This window comes from Squalius cephalus (assembly GCF_949319135.1).
Source record: "Squalius cephalus genome assembly, chromosome: 22".
Classification (NCBI taxonomy): Eukaryota; Metazoa; Chordata; class Actinopteri; order Cypriniformes; family Leuciscidae; genus Squalius; species Squalius cephalus.
Window position 1 is genome coordinate 27,659,792 of NC_137143.1, and position 18,597 is coordinate 27,678,388.

General features: G+C 35.9%; 1 protein-coding gene across 11 annotated transcripts in view; it reads right to left on the reverse strand.

Annotated features, from left to right (window-relative positions):
* itpr1b (inositol 1,4,5-trisphosphate receptor, type 1b) overlaps positions 1–18,597 on the reverse strand; it is a 137,096-nt gene that overhangs the window by 61,361 nt on the left and 57,138 nt on the right. For 8 of the 11 annotated variants that reach the window (XM_079856662.1, XM_079856658.1, XM_079856660.1 and 5 more), the window contains 7 exons: positions 14,184–14,332; positions 12,771–12,882; positions 11,690–11,725; positions 6,812–6,847; positions 4,214–4,261; positions 2,387–2,516; positions 542–729 (listed from right to left, as the gene is read on the reverse strand). In XM_079856662.1, coding sequence (XP_079712788.1) covers positions 542–729; positions 2,387–2,516; positions 4,214–4,261; positions 6,812–6,847; positions 11,690–11,725; positions 12,771–12,882; positions 14,184–14,332 — 699 coding nt within the window. The remainder of the gene's footprint in view (positions 1–541; positions 730–2,386; positions 2,517–4,213; positions 4,262–6,811; positions 6,848–11,689; positions 11,726–12,770; positions 12,883–14,183; positions 14,333–18,597) is intronic. The other 3 variants (XM_079856653.1, XM_079856661.1, XM_079856654.1) reach the window with 2 other exon arrangements.

The window sequence follows — 18,597 nt, forward strand, 5'->3', positions numbered from 1 at the left end:
AATACTATTTTTTTTATCAACAGCAAAAAAAAAAATGTGTCTGTGTGTTTATTTAATGAAACTTGCCAGGAATGTAAAATGACTATTTTATAAAAGCAATAAGCTCAGTGAAGTTGTGGTTTACAGCGACTTTAAAACACCTATGGGTGCCTAAATTCACTGTAAACCACAGCTTCTTTTCATTGCTTTATTTTACCACACCTGCACTGGATCAGCTGACTCTACGCTGACTCACATTGTCTGTCGCAATCATTGTTTACTATCTGAATTCACTCAGTGTTTGCACATGACTTGAGTTTTAAATGCAGAACAGAGGCAGCTCACATTACCACAATACAATAAAAGTAGTTAATGAATTATAAAGATAAATAAACAAACAAATTTGAATGCAGATATTATAATTGTACTTAATTGTAGATTAAAGCAGAATATATAATATTAAATATTAGAATATGAATTTGAATAACAATTTGAACTTATTATTGTATCATTTAAAAGAATGTACATGATTAAATGAAAGTGAAGTGAAAGCTCATCTGACCTGTATGACAGGGTTTCCTCCCTCCAGCAGAGCGATGGCCAGCAGAATGCTTTCCTGGAAGATTCGGTCACTTGTGGCGTTCATGATGAGGTCAATGACCAGGTCAGACGCTCCCTCTCTATCCAGGTGACACTGCACTTCTGCCAGGCTTATCTCCCCTCGACCGCCCGCTGAACCCCCTCCAACAACTGGAAGTAACAATAAAACCATCAAAATAAATACAAAATAAATAAAAAACAACTGTTCAAAAGTTTGATGCCAGTATGATTTTTTTTTTTTAAAGAAATTATTACTTTAGCAAGGACGCATTGGATGTATCAAAAGTGAAAGTATAAAGACATTTAACGTTACAAGAGAGTTCTAATTTATCGTTTCCACAAAAAATGAATACAGGGATAAGTTCACCCAAAAATGAAAATTCTGTCATCATTTCCCTCATGAGTTTCTTTATTCTGCTGAACACAAAAGAAGACATTCTGAAAAATGTTGGTAACCAAACAATTGATGAGCCCCATTGACCTCCATAGTCTATTTTTTCCATAAAATGGAAGTCAATGAGGCCCATCAACTGTATGGTTATCCATATTCTTCAAAATATCTTATTTTGTGTCCAACAAAAGCAAGAAATTCATACAGGTTTGTTACAACTTGAGGGCCAGTATAAGCGATGACAGAATTTTGGGTGAACTAACTAAGAAATGCTTCCTTAGAAGCGAATCAGCATTTTAGAATGATTTCTGAAGGATCATGTGACACTGAAGCTGAAAATTCAGCTTTGCATCACAGGAATAAATTACACTTTAAAACATATTTCAATAGTTATAATTGTATATTAATTTTACAATATTACTATTTTTACTGTATTTTTGGTAAAATAAAAGCAGCATTTGAGAGCATAAGAGACTTATTTCAAATACACTTAAACACTTTTACATTTAAATTTATTCATTTAGCAGACGCTTTTATCCAAAGCGATTTACAAATGAGAACAATAGAAGCAGTTGCTATGACCCTTCACAGTTTAATCTAATGAAGTACGTTCATTTTTTTTATTATTTTAAATAATAGAATAGAATAGAAGAGAAAGTGTTACTGGATCAACTTGTGAATGTTAGTGCTTCTAGAAACAGGAATATCAGCTAAATCAGGTCAACGCCTTTACATGACAAATTATATGACAACATTCTGATAGTTAAACTTAAAATTATTGCGCATGTAAACAGTCACTGAAAATGTATGGCATTAATTTCAGAATTAAGAATAAATAAATGATTATAATTATGTCCAAATACAGGTCTAATTCTATAAAAATCCTGCCCTTTTCCGGTTATAAAATTGTAATCGTACCAAAATAATAATGGCACCAAATCGTTACTGAATCAAACCGTAATCAGTGTTAAGAACCCGAGCAGGCCTTTCTGATGAGATGTTCCACCAAATATGCTTAAAATTTAAGAACTCATTGGCAGTAAATAATCCACATCATGTATATGTGTAGGGGAAATTGTGCTTTTTAGTAAGTTAAGGTTAAACTGGCCAAATCCACATTTACGGATATCCTATCATCTGGTGTCAATCTCTCCTAAAGACATTTATGCTGTAATTCACTCGCTAGACTTTCTAAAGCAGGTGTGTGTCTGGTGGCTATTGACAAAAGAAGTGTGAGTGCCACGTTCTTGTCGCCTGGCAACAGCGATGGCTCTGAATATATAGGACATGATACAGAAGAAAATGGAAGGTGGGGGGGGGGGGGTGGTCATCTTTAGCGGCTGGGTTTTACAAAATGAAGTTGGTCTGTATGTTTGAAAAGGTCAGTTTTTATCATCTATTATAACAAACACAAACCTGCAGGAGTTTTAGTCTGTCCCCCGGGGACGAGCGGCCCGTTGCTGAAATTGGTCAAACTTTCTCGCCTGCCTCCCGGCTTGAAGTTGCCATAGTAACGGTTTACCAGGACTTGCCTCAAAGCTTCACTCTGAAAACAGGGAAGGGGTGGAGTAATGGGAGGGGCATTATGACAGATGACATCATCAAAAGGTAAGTGTGAAAATAAATAAATAATGAAAAAAAAAAAAAAAACACATGGTTGTTGTTTTTTTACAGATTTTTGTTAATGGAAAAATACACACATCTGTCCACAGGTGGTCAATGTAAAACAAAGAATTTGTGGTCACACAAAATGGTTAAAGAAATCATAGGGGAAAAAAAGTGTGCACATCCAACCCAAATGGAGCACATGAGAAGTAAAAACTATCATATTTTGATATCTAGGTCTTCATCAAAAATCCTGATGAAGATCTAGGAGTCAAAATACTGCAGATGTCCAGTAATATTAATATCAGTCTTCCAACACTTAACTTGAAGCCTGTATATACCATTCAAAAGTGTGGGATCAGCAGTAAATATTTAATTATATTATACAATTAAACTGTAAATATTGCAATATATATATATTTTATATACATACAGATACATATACACATACATACACACATATATATATATATATATATACATACAGATACATATACACATACATACACACATATATATATATATATATATATTTTTTTTTTTTTTTTTTTTTTTTTTTTTTAGAAAATAATTTTAAATACATTTCAAATAAATGCTGTTCTTTTGAACTTTTTAACTCTGCAAAGAAACCTAAAAAACATGTATATTTTGCCACAAAAACAATTAAGCAGCACAACTGTTTTCAGCATTGATAATAATCAGAAGTGTTACTTGAGCACCAAATTCACGTTTTCCCTCACAGGAATAAATTACAATTTAAAGTACATTCAAAACAGTATTTTTATTTTTATATAAAATACATGCATAAGAGACTACTTTCAAAACATTTTTTAATTTTTACTGACCGCACACCTTTGAACGGTATTGTATAACAAATGCAAAATTACTTATAATACACTTTGCAATGGATTATATTGCTTCATTATGATAGCTATTAATATTCATGTAACACCTTTAAAGACCATAAGCCATAATAAAGCACTTGACATCGGCTGTGATCATATGACATAATGCAAAGGTGTAACCATGAATAGTCTAAGGAGTAAGTTTTATAACTGTGTCTAAAGGTGTATTATACAATACATTTCATAACGAAAATCTTAATAATGTGTTACATAAACAGGCTTCTATTAAAGTGTTATCTAATTGGTTTTGTTTGTGGGATGCCTCAACTCCTCCTCAAGACCAATCCCCATCGCGTCCCGTTACGTTTGATTAGTACAGTCAGAAAGAGGTCAGAAAGGAAGACAGAATCTGATAACACCAGATCCCTTTTCTTAGTCGCATCTGACCTCATAATACCCGAGACCTCGGATACAAGACACCGCACCAATTAAGACTAATCCTAATTCAGTGATTACACAGATAACCGTAACCCGACAGCTCGCTCGAAACACCCCGAATCAGAGTGGGTGGAAACACACACACACACACACACAGATACAACATCAAGATGTTTATCACCTATGAACGCATCCATCACCACCTTCAAACCTATAGAGCAAACATTCATCCCGTTTTTTTGGGTGAAACCTCCACCCATTTGGAGCAGACAGTAGGGTGTGAAGGGAAAGATAGTGAACGGGCGGCTCAAGCGGTGGCCAGGGTGTGCGTCACGTGCCCCATTTCTTTACCTACCCTTCTCTGATCCTCCAGTTGCTTCTGGGGCTGGTTTGGATCAAACTCCTGAGTGATGCGAGTTAGCAGAAAGCAAAAAGGAGGGAAGAAAAATGAGAAGCATAAAAAAAGAAGGGGGTCAAGACTGAGAACATTAGTCACTACTTCGACATGCAAGAAAAGTGGGGCAGATTACATCATGCAGTTAAATAAGAGGCATGGTATGTGTGTGTGAGTGTGTGTGTGTGTGTGTGTGTGTGTGTGTGTCTACTTAATATAGTTAAGTAGGTACACACAAACATAGTTAAGTAGGTACACACAAATATAGTTAAGTGACCAAAACCTGACAAAATCTCCAAAAACCTCCCATTAGGGATGTCCTCATTTGTAAATCTGGTATAAAATAAAGTAATTAAAGGTTTTTAAAAATGCAGAATGTTTTGTGTGATTGGTAGGTTTAGGAGTAAGGGGTTAAAATATACAGTTTGTGCAATATAAACAAACATTATGTCTATGGAATGTCCCCATTTAGATAGCGAAGTAAGTGTGTGTGTGTGTGTGTGTGTGTGTGTGTGTGTGTGTGTGTGTGTGTGTGTGTGTGTGTGTGTGTGTGTGTGTGTGTGTGTGTGTGTGTGTGTGTGGAGACAGGCGCTGGGGAACATCATGCAGAGCAAAGTAACACAATCAGCTTTAGTTTATCCATAAAATCTTTAAAAAATGTCTCTGAAAGGAAGTAGGAATGGGGTAGAACAGGATAACTAAAAACATAATACATTTCATAATGTTTGTTTTTCAATTCCCTGTTCTTTAATGAATAAAGCTCAACAGGATGTTTGCTGCTAACCTATTCTACAGGCCATCTGTTTTATGTCGGACTATAGTTCTGCTTCTACGACAGCAATAGCGGGAATGAAACCATGTTGATTACATAAGCACCACACAGGGCGCCAAAGCTAGAAACGCAAGCCACGAGTGAGAGGAAAGCGAGAGGAAAGAGAGAGAGAAAAGATTTTTCTTTCTTTTTTTTTATCCAGATTACATAATGGAGCCTGTGTACTATTGACACAAACTGCGGCTCATGCCCCCAGCTGCCCTGCTAAAGCACTTGGTTTGCTTTTTGACCCTCTTTCACCCTGTCTGTCATATACTCAGACATATATGCACTGTAAAATGTCAAATATGTGCATGTAAAATGTTGGCTGTGTGCAACAATGACCACCCACTTTTTAGCACCCTTGGTTTCACAAGGGTTTTTTCGTCATTCAGTTTCTCCACAGGCATTTAAAAAGAAAAATAGTGACGGATGACGCGTGGAACGAGCTATTGTTGTTGAATGAAGTGTCATAAATGACTGTCGTGTCATTCTAAAATTCTGTGAAGTGGAGCAGGACAACGTCCCACCAGTCCTTGTTCCAGACCCTTGTTTTGGGATCGGAAAAGGGCGTTTTTATTGATTAATAAACATAAGCAGCACGGGACAACAGTTCATGTGCTCGTCGTCTTCTAATTAGGACCCGCAATACTGTAGATTAATATTGGGTCAGTTCTTTACAACAAAGAAAAGAAGCAATGCAGGAGAATAGTATGCGAAAACAGCGGGAAACTCTATATCCGTGTAGTGTGCGAATGTCAAATTAATGTCAAAAACTCAATTGCGATTTTAAGCTTGTGACATAATGAGTTCGTAATGAATTCATTCCGATTGAAACAAAAGGTGTACATATCGAATCTGCGTTTGTCAGTTCTTGGAATGTCTAAGAAAGTGACGTACTGTAATCTGGTGGTTTTCAGCTTTGGTCGGTGTCTGTTGGTGCAGTGTGAATAATAATTACTATTAAAATAATACTATTTTTTATGAATAATACCATTTTTGATGTAATAATAACAATAATTGTATTAACGGTTTGAATCGCAATGCTTCATGGGAGTTGAAGGTCAATATGGTCAGTTGAGAAAAACATTTAAGAAAATCAGAGAAGACAAGAAGTACAGTAAAATGTGAAAGTATTGACTAGCAGTCATTCATAAGATATATAACAATAATAATTTATACTCCATAGAGGATCCTTCTTCAGAATATTTACAAACAAGTATTCGTTTAGTAAACACTTTTTGTCATTTAAAATTAAATTAAAGAAGCACATATCATGGCTTTATCTCAGAGCTCATGGTACGCTTGTCTTGAAAAGTTCATGTGTTATCAGATCATTTCTCAATGGAGAAAATGAATGGGATTTTGACGTCCAAAACCCAAATGTTTCTCTCTAATCAGCAAGACCAAAAAGAGGTCAGCTTATCTCCAGTATGGGGGGAAAATATGCTGTGTGTGACAGCGTGGGTCTTTGTTTTCCCATTTGCATGGGCAGAGATGACTCAAAGAAGAGAGAGAGAGAGAGAGAGAGAGAGGCTATTGCAATGTAATGAGGCAAGGACATGGTATGAGACGATCAACTACTGTCTGCAACAACCCATTTTCCCACACCCCAGATAAAGGGTGACAGGGGGGCGAATAGAGAGAGAGAGGCTATTGCAATGCAATGAGGCAAGGACATGGTATGAGACGTTCAACTACTGTCTGCAACAACCCATATTCAGGGGGCGAATATGTGTTGGACACACCTCTGCTAGGACCTCTGGTTCTGGAGGGGGTGCAAGCTAATGGAGATAAAAAGTCATGAGTTAGTTAATGCATATTAGCCTCTGGCATTGACAGAACGTGTCAACGCCTTTGACAAGCTAAAAAGTCATCAACACGGCGTGCATCAGATTCAACCAGCCCGAGAGAATTCACTAAGCGTCTGCAGTTTGCGAAGGCTGCACATTCATCTATGCCAGAGCAGGGTTGTTTGACCTCGGCTGGTCAGCCTACGTGCCGGATTCTTATCAAAGGGGGTCATCTCAGCGGGAAGACTGAATTTGCACGAGCTAAATGTGCACACAAACACATTTTAACCGATAAAAGGCTTAAAAAGTTCAAGGTATCCAGACTGAATCTAATGCAGTTATGTAATGCGTTCTCAAGGCGTGACTTGGCAGAAATGAAAACATTACTCTGTTAAGTGTTACCAAGTTGGGAGTGGGGGGGGGGGGGATGTGTGTGTGTGGCTGATTTTCAAAACGGTATGTGCAACTTGTTTGGTCCTGTTACAACATTTAATCCACCTGGATTTGTGAATGTAAGTATTTCCACAATCCTTAGTGCTTATTTTGCATTAGTATGACAGAAAAAAAAATAATCAAAAGTTAAAGTCGTGCAAGAGCAAAAAGGAATGAGGAAATCAGGCAACATGCACGGCATGCAAACAGTTTTTTGTTTGACACGTCAGAGACAAACGGAGACTACGGTGAGCACCAGACTATCGACAACAAATAATCATTCCGATAACACACAAAATGCCGTTTGCTTTCATAAAAATGTGTTTGATCTAAATGGATGCAAATAGGAAATTGTGAGCACGTTAACAAAAAGGGAAAGAGGGGGGTTCTAAATTAGCAACAACTGTGACGCACGCGCATGTTTGTCTGAGTAATACTGCAACCAGTAAGGAATCTCCCTTTCTGCGACATCATTTTTCAGCTGGAAAATAATGCGGCTGCAAAACACAAGGTGTGAATGCGAAATGTCCCACTCTAGCCACCATAAAAGCACGCTTTCATCACATGCTATAAAAACACTTTCTTGTGAATTTCCCCACAAGAAATCAATACAGCACATCCATCCATTTGCACATCCTTTCATCCATCCGGTAATAAAATCTAATTGGATTTGACGCAGACTTTTGAAAGAGATTTTCACTACTTTTTAGTGCAAGTCACAAGTTTGTGTGTCACAAGTGTGGGGTACGAGACAGCTCGCACATTCACTGATGTCACAGCTTTATTATTTGCGGTGCATGTCAATGGCGAGAAGCTTCGCGGGCTCGTTTCAAACACCATCGGTATGCGGATGGGTTTGCAGGCACACTTTGAAACCTGACTGTCGTGACATGATCTCAACATCTTGAATGTGTGATCTCAAAGCTTTGGCCTAAAGGCTGAAGACATCTGGCTTGGTGACCTAATTTAGGCATTTCAATCTAGACGGAAACTAAACTGAGGGTGTTTCAAAAGAACAGAAGGGTGATGAGGGGTTCAGGATGTTGTATGCCCACCGGATGGTCTATGGCACTGCCCGTGCCTCTTGGTAAACAGCCCGTCTCACTTTTATTGGCAATTACTGCAGAAGGTCACACATCAGTAAAGAGCCTGGATTCCAGGAAAAAAACGAGGAAAAAAAAAAGAAAAAAAAGAAGGGCAGGTCTTATGTAACCTCTGGTTGAGAGCTGGCGGGAGTCCAGGAATCGTGCTGCACAAAGGAGAGGAAACTGGGACAGCGGCGCGCGCGGGGACGGATGTGTCCACAGCTCCCCCTGATGGACGGATGAAGGAGTGCAGAGGAGGAGCCACAGACTACAGGACACATGAGGACAACAGACACCGACTGACACACACACACTACTGGAACTTACTGATTCGGAGAGAGACAGAGAGAGAGAGAGAGAGAGAGAGAGAGAGAGAGAGAGAGAGAGAGAGAGAGAAAAGAAAGAAAAGAAACAAAGAAAGAAAGAAAGAAAGAAAGAAAGAAAGAAAGAAAGAAAGAAAGAAAGAAAGACTTATGGATGACCAGTCCTTCATAGTCCAGGTGAAGGACACACACACACGCACACACACACACACAGTTTTCTCCATGTAAGTTACATAAGCTTCCCTGCTCAGCTGCACAGCCGCATCATCAACCTAAAGCATATTATCCTCCCCAGCCCTCTTACTACTCACACACACACACACACACACACACGCACTCTCTCTCACACTCACATGAGCATGCACACACGCACACTCATATACCCACACACATATAAGCACACACACACGCACGCACAGCCGTGCCGTATCCCAGAGCCTTACACACTGTGATGGGAGGCACGTTTTCTTATGTAAGATAAAGATGAAGAGAGAGAGGAGTTGTATGTTATGTGAGTACAGGCCAAGGATGGTCTGTCAATACATGTGCAGGGAACACGTGTGTAAGACGTGTGAATGAGGGCTCAGACTCACACAACAGGTGTTTACACAGACAATTGAGATTGTACCCTTGTGTGTGTGTGTGTGTGTGTGTGTGTGTGTGTGTGTGTGTGTGTGTGTGTGTGTGTGTGTGTGTGTGTGTGTGTGTGTGTGTGTGTGTGTGTGTGTGTGTGTGTTTTGTTTTTTACATTATACATAAAAAAATTTCCAACATTTTTTTTTTAAAGTTGACCAACACTACCATTCAAAAGTTTGGGGTCAGTAAGATTTTTAAATAACTTTTTTTTCTATTTGAATATAATGTAATTTATTACTTAACTCTTCAGTGTAAAATGATCCTTCAGAAATCATTCTAATATACTGATTTGATGCTCAAGAAACATTTCTTATTATAATCAAGGTTGAAAACAGTTGTGCTGCTTTGATGTATTTTGATGTAAACCATGATTGTTTTCAGGATCCTTTAAATAGAAAGTTTAAAAGAACAACATTTATAAAGTTACAAAAGATTTCTATTTGAAATAAATGTATTTACTGTCACTTTTGATTAATAAAAAAAAAAAAAATCATCTTACTAACCCCAAAAGTTTGAATGGAAGGATATACATATATAAAGATGAACATATATTTACAATACTGTAACTGTGATAAATATAATTTTCTTTGGCATTCAGCATGACCCGATAAATGCTGTCAATAACTTGTATCAAAAACTATAACTTTCCTAATTATAACTTTCCTATATGCCATAGTCAGCAGCACTTCAGCCTTATCTTTAAGTAAGAACATATAGAGAAAAAACACAGATTGCAGTTTTAAATATCTCAATCTTTCTAAAATACAAAAACACCCTTTACTGACCTTCTATACGTCTCCTGCTATACGATTAATAAAGGGGCTCTTATATAGTTATGAGACTCAAACAGACACACATTATAATAATGCCATGAGTGGTGTTCTTTTTCTTGTTCACCCATTCCACACAACAGCACGAATGTTCAAGAACATTCACACACGCCTTCCTGTTATGAGGAGACTGGGTCGCATTTCATCCCTGGAACTGATAGGAGAGCAGTGACTATAAATACAGTAGAAACTCCTGACTTCAACTCAAACATGCAGATGCTCACTTTAAATTCGTATTTAAAGATACATTCCCACCGCTCAGATAAAAAGAGGTCAATGGAAAGAAACCACAAAGACTGGGGTTAGGCATAAACTATACTTACTGTGAGGAATTTGAGATTAACGTTTGAAAATCTCCCACTGATTTTGAAATTGTTCGAATATTCACCTTTGCATACTGGATTATGATTGGTTTGCTTTCTTGCATTTACTTGCATACTTAATTTGGATTGGTAACAAAGGTTGAGAAACATTAACTGCAACATGCTGATGTATATACGTATCTATGTATGTCTGTTCATTAATAAGAATTTCAGATGGATGGATCCAATTCAGAAATCAAAATTTCGATATTGCGGCTTCAATTCTAATCCTTAAAAAAGCATTTACGCATATATGCACTGTAGTGATCCATTTGCATTTGTTTATTATTTATGCGTTTATTTTTGAGAGCAGTTGACCGAAAATATGTGGCTGTAAAGCATTTTATTTATTCAGAACCGAAGCATTAAACCTAAAACTTACAATGCATGCACTTACTATTTACTTCTAGAAATGCAAATATAATTATAAAATCATTTACACTTGATTCTATTTAGATTCATTATATATCTATTTAGCTTCCAAACCTAAAAAAAAAAAAAAAAAAAAAAAAAAATCTAAACGTTGAAGTTGCATTTAAATGGTCCGTCAGATCAAGAAATCAGAAACTAATATAGAAAATCAGCTTCATAATTTCACTACTTACCTGCTTTGGCTACATTTTAGTTTCACTAGTTCATTAGTTTAATGTGTTTTTGGCCGGATTAAAACCAGTAAATGTGTTATTATAGCAAGATCTCGGACACTGACTTGTGAGCTTAAAGTGTAAAACACGGTGGTGATAAAAATGATATATCGAGACGTCCCTGGTAACCAGCTCCTGTTGTTTTGTCTCAGCAGTGAATGTAACAGGAACGTAAACTTGAATTAACGCTACACAGAGGAAGTGTGAACAAAAGTGGTGGTCTGATACACTCACACACAGTTTCACCAGCACACTATCTAAAACGAGGCCAGTGGTAAAGACATGCACATAAACACACACTGAAACTATCAGGTGAGGTTAACTGCACGCAACCTCAACACATGGACAGACTACAAAACGGCCGTATTGTGGTGAAGTCACGTTGACAAACACCAGCAAAAAAAAAGCTCAAAGGAAAAGAGAACAAGCACTAAGTAGGACGACTACACCGGCGCGTGAGCGGGAAGCCCAACTAAACATAGCAAATAATAAACCCAAAAATAAAAAATAAAACAAACAACCTCAGCCACATCCAGCTCATCATCAAAGGCAATTAGCTGGAAGAGAAGAGCATACAGCAGAGTTAGTAGGAAGGAATCAGAGAACGCTCAGAGGACAGTGTTCGTTAGTGACATAACAAGATTATTGTGATTGTTATTTATTAGCATTGGCCTTGAAAGCATTAGTTGCTAATTACAAAAACGTACAGTATGATGTAAATTTGACCAAAGCTTGCCATTTACAGTTAAAGACCGCATGAATTCACTTGATTGTGAGTGCAGTGCTTTTTTCTTTGGCATAAAAAAAAAAGAAAAGAAAGAAATAAAATAAAATAAAATAAAATAAAATAAAATAAAATAAAATAAAATAAAATAAAATAAAATAAAATAAAATAAAATAAAATAAAATAAAATAAAATAAAATAAAATAAAATAAAATAAAATAAAATAAAATAAAATTAAATATAACCATGCAGCAAACGTTTTAAAATATCTTGAAAAATTACTTTTCAAACTGTTTAACTTTAAATTCTTACTGTTGGTTAATGGTTAACCAGTTAATTATGAGCATCCCTAGTCCAGAAATAAAATTAAAACCATACAACTCTCATGGGGTCTTTAAAGCAGATGTTTGATTTAGCCAAAGTTACCATTATAATAAAATATGTTCAAATATGGTAGTGAGGTTAATTGGGTGTTAATTCATTTAGTGTAAGCAAAATACTAGAAATGGACAGAGGTTTTTATATTTGGATGAAACCCATATTAGTCAAATCAGCATGTTTTATAAAGTGTTAGAAAGACATGAACAGATGCATGTGTGTGTTTGCGTGCGATTATATATATATATAAGTATATAGACTAGTAAAAACAGCATGTCAGATGTGTAACATGGCCTTTGAACTTGATTTTTGGCAGTACAGTAGGAAGACCTATGAGATCTGTTTGGGGATTTTTATGGGTAATATGGACAAATATACAGGAGCACACGCCAAGGGATTCTTGACATTTTTATCAAGATGTATAATAGTTCTGTAGAAGAAGGTTTGTGTAAGTGTAAGGATATTTTTTTTAATGCAACTACAGTGTGTGTGTGTGTTACCTTATCCCCATAGCCGCGGTCTTTAGTCATCATTTCTCGAAGCGTCTGCAGAACTTTTATACACAAACGCTCCTCGTTTTCCTCTAAAAGCTGTTTGGTGTGTTTTATCAGTCTGAAAGAGGAAAAACACAAAGTTTGTATTAATAACGATAACATCTTCAAGGCATGATTCAGGATCTACTGTAAATGCTTTCATTGTAGGGATGCATGATATATCACCCTTTCAAAATAAAATAAAATAAAATAAAATAAAATAAAATAAAATAAAATAAAATAAAATAAAATAAAATAAAATAAAATAAAATAAAATAAAATAAAATAAAATAAAATAAAATAAAATTAGTGCTGCTAAAATATTAGAAATGGAGATCTGCTAAAGATTACATTTATCACTTAGCATCTACAATAATGCATTTTATTTTAATATTGGCCTTAAAATGAAAATTATAAAAAAAAAAAAAAAAATCCTTGTATCCTTGTAATGCATATTCTTTAAACTGCTTCAGATAAAACCACCTGCTAAATGACTAAACTTCACAATGTTAACACCAACCTTAAATCAAACTAAATAACTGACTTGAACTGAAGGGAAAAAATCAAGTGAAACCAAATTGATCTGAGCTGTTGATAGACTGCCATTTTGCTCCAGCAGACATTACATTGTAATGTAACTCCATTCCATGAATCAGATAATCCTACAGCTCAGGATTACTCCGACAGGAGCACAAACACACAGGTAATCCCATTTGTAGCTCTCGCAGAAAGAGGAGCATCTCACAGCACGAGGACACACACTGACGACAGGTGAAGGACAGTCAGCACTAGTGTGACTGCATAATGCAGCCCATGTGTGGAAGAAAATGATTTATTTCTCAAATGCCGAGGCATGAGGTTTAATTATAGGACTATGAATGCACTAGCTCTAATATAACTTGTTTTTGCCCAATTTAGAGAAGGAAATCGCACGATTTTATGTGTGCAACTTTTATGCTCAACAAGTAATTTATACCTATGATGGCAAAGCCGCCATTACTCCAGTCTTCTCTCCACTGGTAAATGTCACCAATAAAATACACATATTTCATTCAAAACTTAAGGTATTGATAGTTTTTAATAGTAACAAGATATTAATAATTTGACTTCTATTCAATATTTGTGTGTGCTATGTATTGTGTATGGTTTTAGAGCATTGTGATGTTATCTTCAAGCATGCTAAGGTCAATCTCACTAGGTCCGTATAACTGAATTATATTTGTGATTCCAACATCATGAAACAAAATATTGGGGGAAAAGGTGTTTCAAATCATCCTTCCTGTATGTTTTATGTCACCCAGTTAACCTGATTCACAGATATCACTGGCTCATTACATAAAAAGGCAGTTTTTTATGGTTCAATGGGAAAAGGAAACACACTTGGAGATGAAGCCTCCGCTCTCGCACTTCCGCCGGGCATCAGTGTTCTCAGGGAAGAGCAGCTCGGGACGGTGAAGTACATCCACCAACACCGAGAGCTCAGCTTGAACCAGGGGCCGCAGACGATCCTCCAGAGCAGACACTATGTCCTGACAAACACAGTCACAAATTCAATTATTTTAATCATGTGCAACTAAAGCCCTTCACGGTGACAGTATAATATTATACAGTGGATCACAGGGTGTGTAAAGGATGATAAAGGTAACTATAGTGATAACCATATTAGCCTCCAAACCAGCTGACGATATTGTTCTATTTATTAAAAGCGCGCCCTGCAGTTTTGTCATTTACCGCTTTAAGCGTGTGATCTCTTTAAAGCAGGATGGATTCTGATTGGCTGTCAATGTGTTTATCATTCATCATCAGCTGAAAAAAAATTCTGAAAATGATTCCAAAGATAAGGTTCCTCTGTGCTGTTATCGTTATAGATGTGGTGTAGACTCTGCTGTTATTTTACATTTAGAACTATTTTTAGAACTATTATCTTTATGGCTATCGTCTTTGGTGTGAAATGATGGTAAGTGACACTTGCTAAGCACCAAATGGGAATAAAAACTGACATTGATGAGTACATAAAGCGTCTGACAACTTTATATTAGTAACTAAAACCTCAAAAAGTTTTTTTATGCACCATAACTTCATGTGGCACATATTTTTGTGCCATATATACTTTTCAGAGAGACAGAAACCGACTTATTTCATATCCGATACACTACCATTTAAAAGTTTGAAAAATATTTTTGAAAGAAAAAACTTGCTCATCACCAAGGTTGCATTTATTTGATCAAAAATATGTTTAAATGCAGTAATATTGTGAAAATGATTTCTATTTTCATATTTATTCCTGTGATGGCAAAAAACTCCTGTTAGGATTTACTAAAGACACGCAGTGAAAAATGAGCGCTGAAAAGACGTGGACAGGGTTATTTTAGCCTTGACCTTATTGCATATGCATTTGTAGTAGTTTCATGTCTTGTATATCTTCTTGTATGGCACTAACAGGTGCGGTAAAAAACATTTTTGGACTCAGGCCACACATATTTGGAGCACCGAGGCTGAATCCAGCAGCCCTGAGGAACATCGCACAGACGTGAGCTGTGCAAACGTGTCTGAATACTCGCCAACTCACTCCGCAGCTGCACAGGGGTGGAGACAGACGTGATGAAGCCATGGTTTACCGCAACTCGCTCACACACCCCCGCCCCCCTCCCCCGGCTGGATGACACCCTTCCACTGACCTCTATCCCCTTCATCAGTCTTCTGAGAGGAGTATGAAAGCAGTATTTTAAAACAAGAGGAAATGCATGTTTCTAACCACAACACAACCTTCTGATGACAAAGTGTCTTTCTTTGGTATTTCAACACTCACACATGTTTCACCTTTTAACCCTCTGGGCTTCTTCGCCCGAAAACGGGCGAAAACTTGAACGTTTCGAATTGTTTAATTTTTTTTGCTTCATCGGATGGGGGTGAAACTTGGTGACTTTTGTTTTATTACCTATAGGAACACACAAAAAAATCAAGGAGATGATTCTGATATGTTAAAGGGTCGTAAAAAAAAAAGTCACACTTAGCTTCCTCCCGCCCGAAAATGGGCGACATAGGAAATGAATGGGAAATACGGAAAAATAGGAAAACTCAGAGAAACTTTTGGTGGTACAAGCTACAGATCAGCCACTGTGCTGAAAAAAAGTGTACAGCAATGAAGGGGTGACACTCTAAAACATCAAGAGTGCAAATAAGACCCCCTCCCCCCCGCACGCACACACCCACACACACAAACACACACACACACACAGAGAGAAATGAACTGGTAAGACTGAAACAGCTAATTTTGCCCCAAACTATATAAAAATTATATAATCATAATAACTCCAAAACTATAGCAAGGAGAGTCAAAAGGTAGGTATCGTTTGAAAGAACTCTTTTTAAATTTTTTGAAAATATAAATTACATTACATTTAGACATTGTCCTGCCAAGAAACAGCGGATAAAAGACAATATATATATATATAATTTTTATTATGATTTTGCATATCTTTCTTATTTGTCATGGAATAACTCAGGAAGGAAATAAGGTAGGAGGAAAATTCTTTTTTAGTGAAGTCCCCCTACATGTTAGCTGCATCTGGATAAAAGAATTATAATTTTTGGATAAAGGAATCAAAAGTTACAGCATTTGGAAAAGAGACAGCCTTTTTGTACAGTCTTTGACACCCCCTCATGGGCAATTTTTTCTCCATGAAAAATATCTTGTCATAAAAGCAATAGATTATGTTAATTTTGGGCTCATTTTAATTGTAATAATATGCTGTAAAAAATGAAGTGCCATTTTCAATTATCTGAGAATGTTTCATGAGCTGTATGATGTTTTTGACACATTGCAGTACATTATTTTATAGATTATGAAAAAAGAGAAAATCTATTTATCAGCAAATAACTCAGCAATACTTAAGAGTGTTTCAAAGTGAATACATTCACTGTAAAGTTCAGACTCTAAGCTTTCAAATGACATCAACTTTGTGTTAATCAAGGCAAGATTTTTTAAAAATATGGTAAAGAATATTTTCGCAGCTAGGTGGCGCCTGCTGGCGGTACACTTGGTTTTAGAGGGATTACTCAGCACTCGTTAGGAGTTAATAAATGTAATTAGATGCATTAAAAAGCTGAGATCCTAATCTTTAAAATGATATAGAATTTGTGTTGTTCCATTCAGTGGTTGCTTAGTAATAAAAATGTTTCTTTCCGAATGGGAATAAATCAAATAAATAAATAAAAAAGCTATAGGCCGCCTATAGGCGGTTATAGGACATGACACAAATTAATACATTTTGAAGCCACTAGGTGGCGCTCTTCTCACTTGAATTTTTTTTTTTTTTAGGCCTGCACTCTATTTTGATGTGAAATGTTGCATTTATTGAAAAATAAAATAAATTAAATAAAATAAAAAAATATATATTAATTATAATGGAAAAAATAGCTCATAAAAATTATATAATTAATGCAAAGTATCATTAAAAATTCCAAAAATTCTAAATAATAATCAGAAAACATTATAGAACAAAAATATATTTGATTGGTTATTCTGGGAAAAAGTAAAGTAAAATTTTAAGGCTTCGCCCATTTTCGGGCGGGAGGAAGGTAAGTGTGACTATTTTACGAAGAAGCCCAGAGGGTTAAAGAAAACAACGGTTCTTCCTCTGTTAAACACGACAGCAAGGACTTTTTGATACCACTGGAAACTTATCAGCAAGTTGCTGTATATATATATGTGCTGAAATGGGTCATTATCATGAGGATGTTGTTTTTGGCCTTTCCTTACCCATGCACTTCCAAATTACTGCTGTATTATCAAATATGCACATTTTGAAATCATTATGTTTAATTACTTTTTGATGTAATTTATTTCCAAAAATAATTGGAAATAAAAGCTAGCATTTTTGTATACATTTCACAATTTTAGTTATTAAAAAAGATTTGAAGTAGTGTCTCCAGGCTACAGGTATGCATTAAGTTTATCACCATTATTTTAAACTGTGTCAAAAAAACTATAAAAAATAAATAAAAATACTGTACAATAAAAAATAAACCATTCCATAAATAAAAACTGCCCTATAAGTCCACTCACTTTGAATCATGTATGCTTAATAATAAATGAAATGCTAATTAAAAAGTGGATATATAAACATAAAATTCTAATATAAAATATAATGTATGAAAGTGCATTTTGTATGAAAGTAGTATAATTCTATATAAAATATCAGAATGAACGATTCAATTCTTAAATTATCTTTCTAAGTAGTACCTAGTTATGACCTTAAGCACAAAGCAGCATAAAATTGCACATACATTTTCAAATCAAGTTTTTTTTATATATATATACAGATTTACAGAATTAAACTGTCAACCCTGTTTCTGTTCATTTCTGAAGGTATACTTATTTTTTTACTTACCTATTGCTTCGCAATTCAATTTATTTTCATACTATTTGTCTCATAGAGTGTTTACATTCTTACAGAAATCATCTTATCAAACTGGACAAGGCACTTGTTGTTGTTATATGTGTATGTGCTGGGATCTTGAATTACTGCCAGAAACCAACCATTATCACAACCAGACTAAATTTCCCAGGACCCACACCTCATCCTGACTCAACTTCCCCATAACAATGCACGTGAATTCCTGGAATGAGTTTCCCGTTTCCCCACCTCTTCAAATTCCATTTTGCAATGCATCTGGAATATAATAGTTGAGGTAGTTGTATGCCCGATTGACCAACCAACCAAGTGTATGACCAAACAATGATTTGCAACGATGCTATTTTTAAGTTCGTCTCAATGAAAGCAATTTTGAC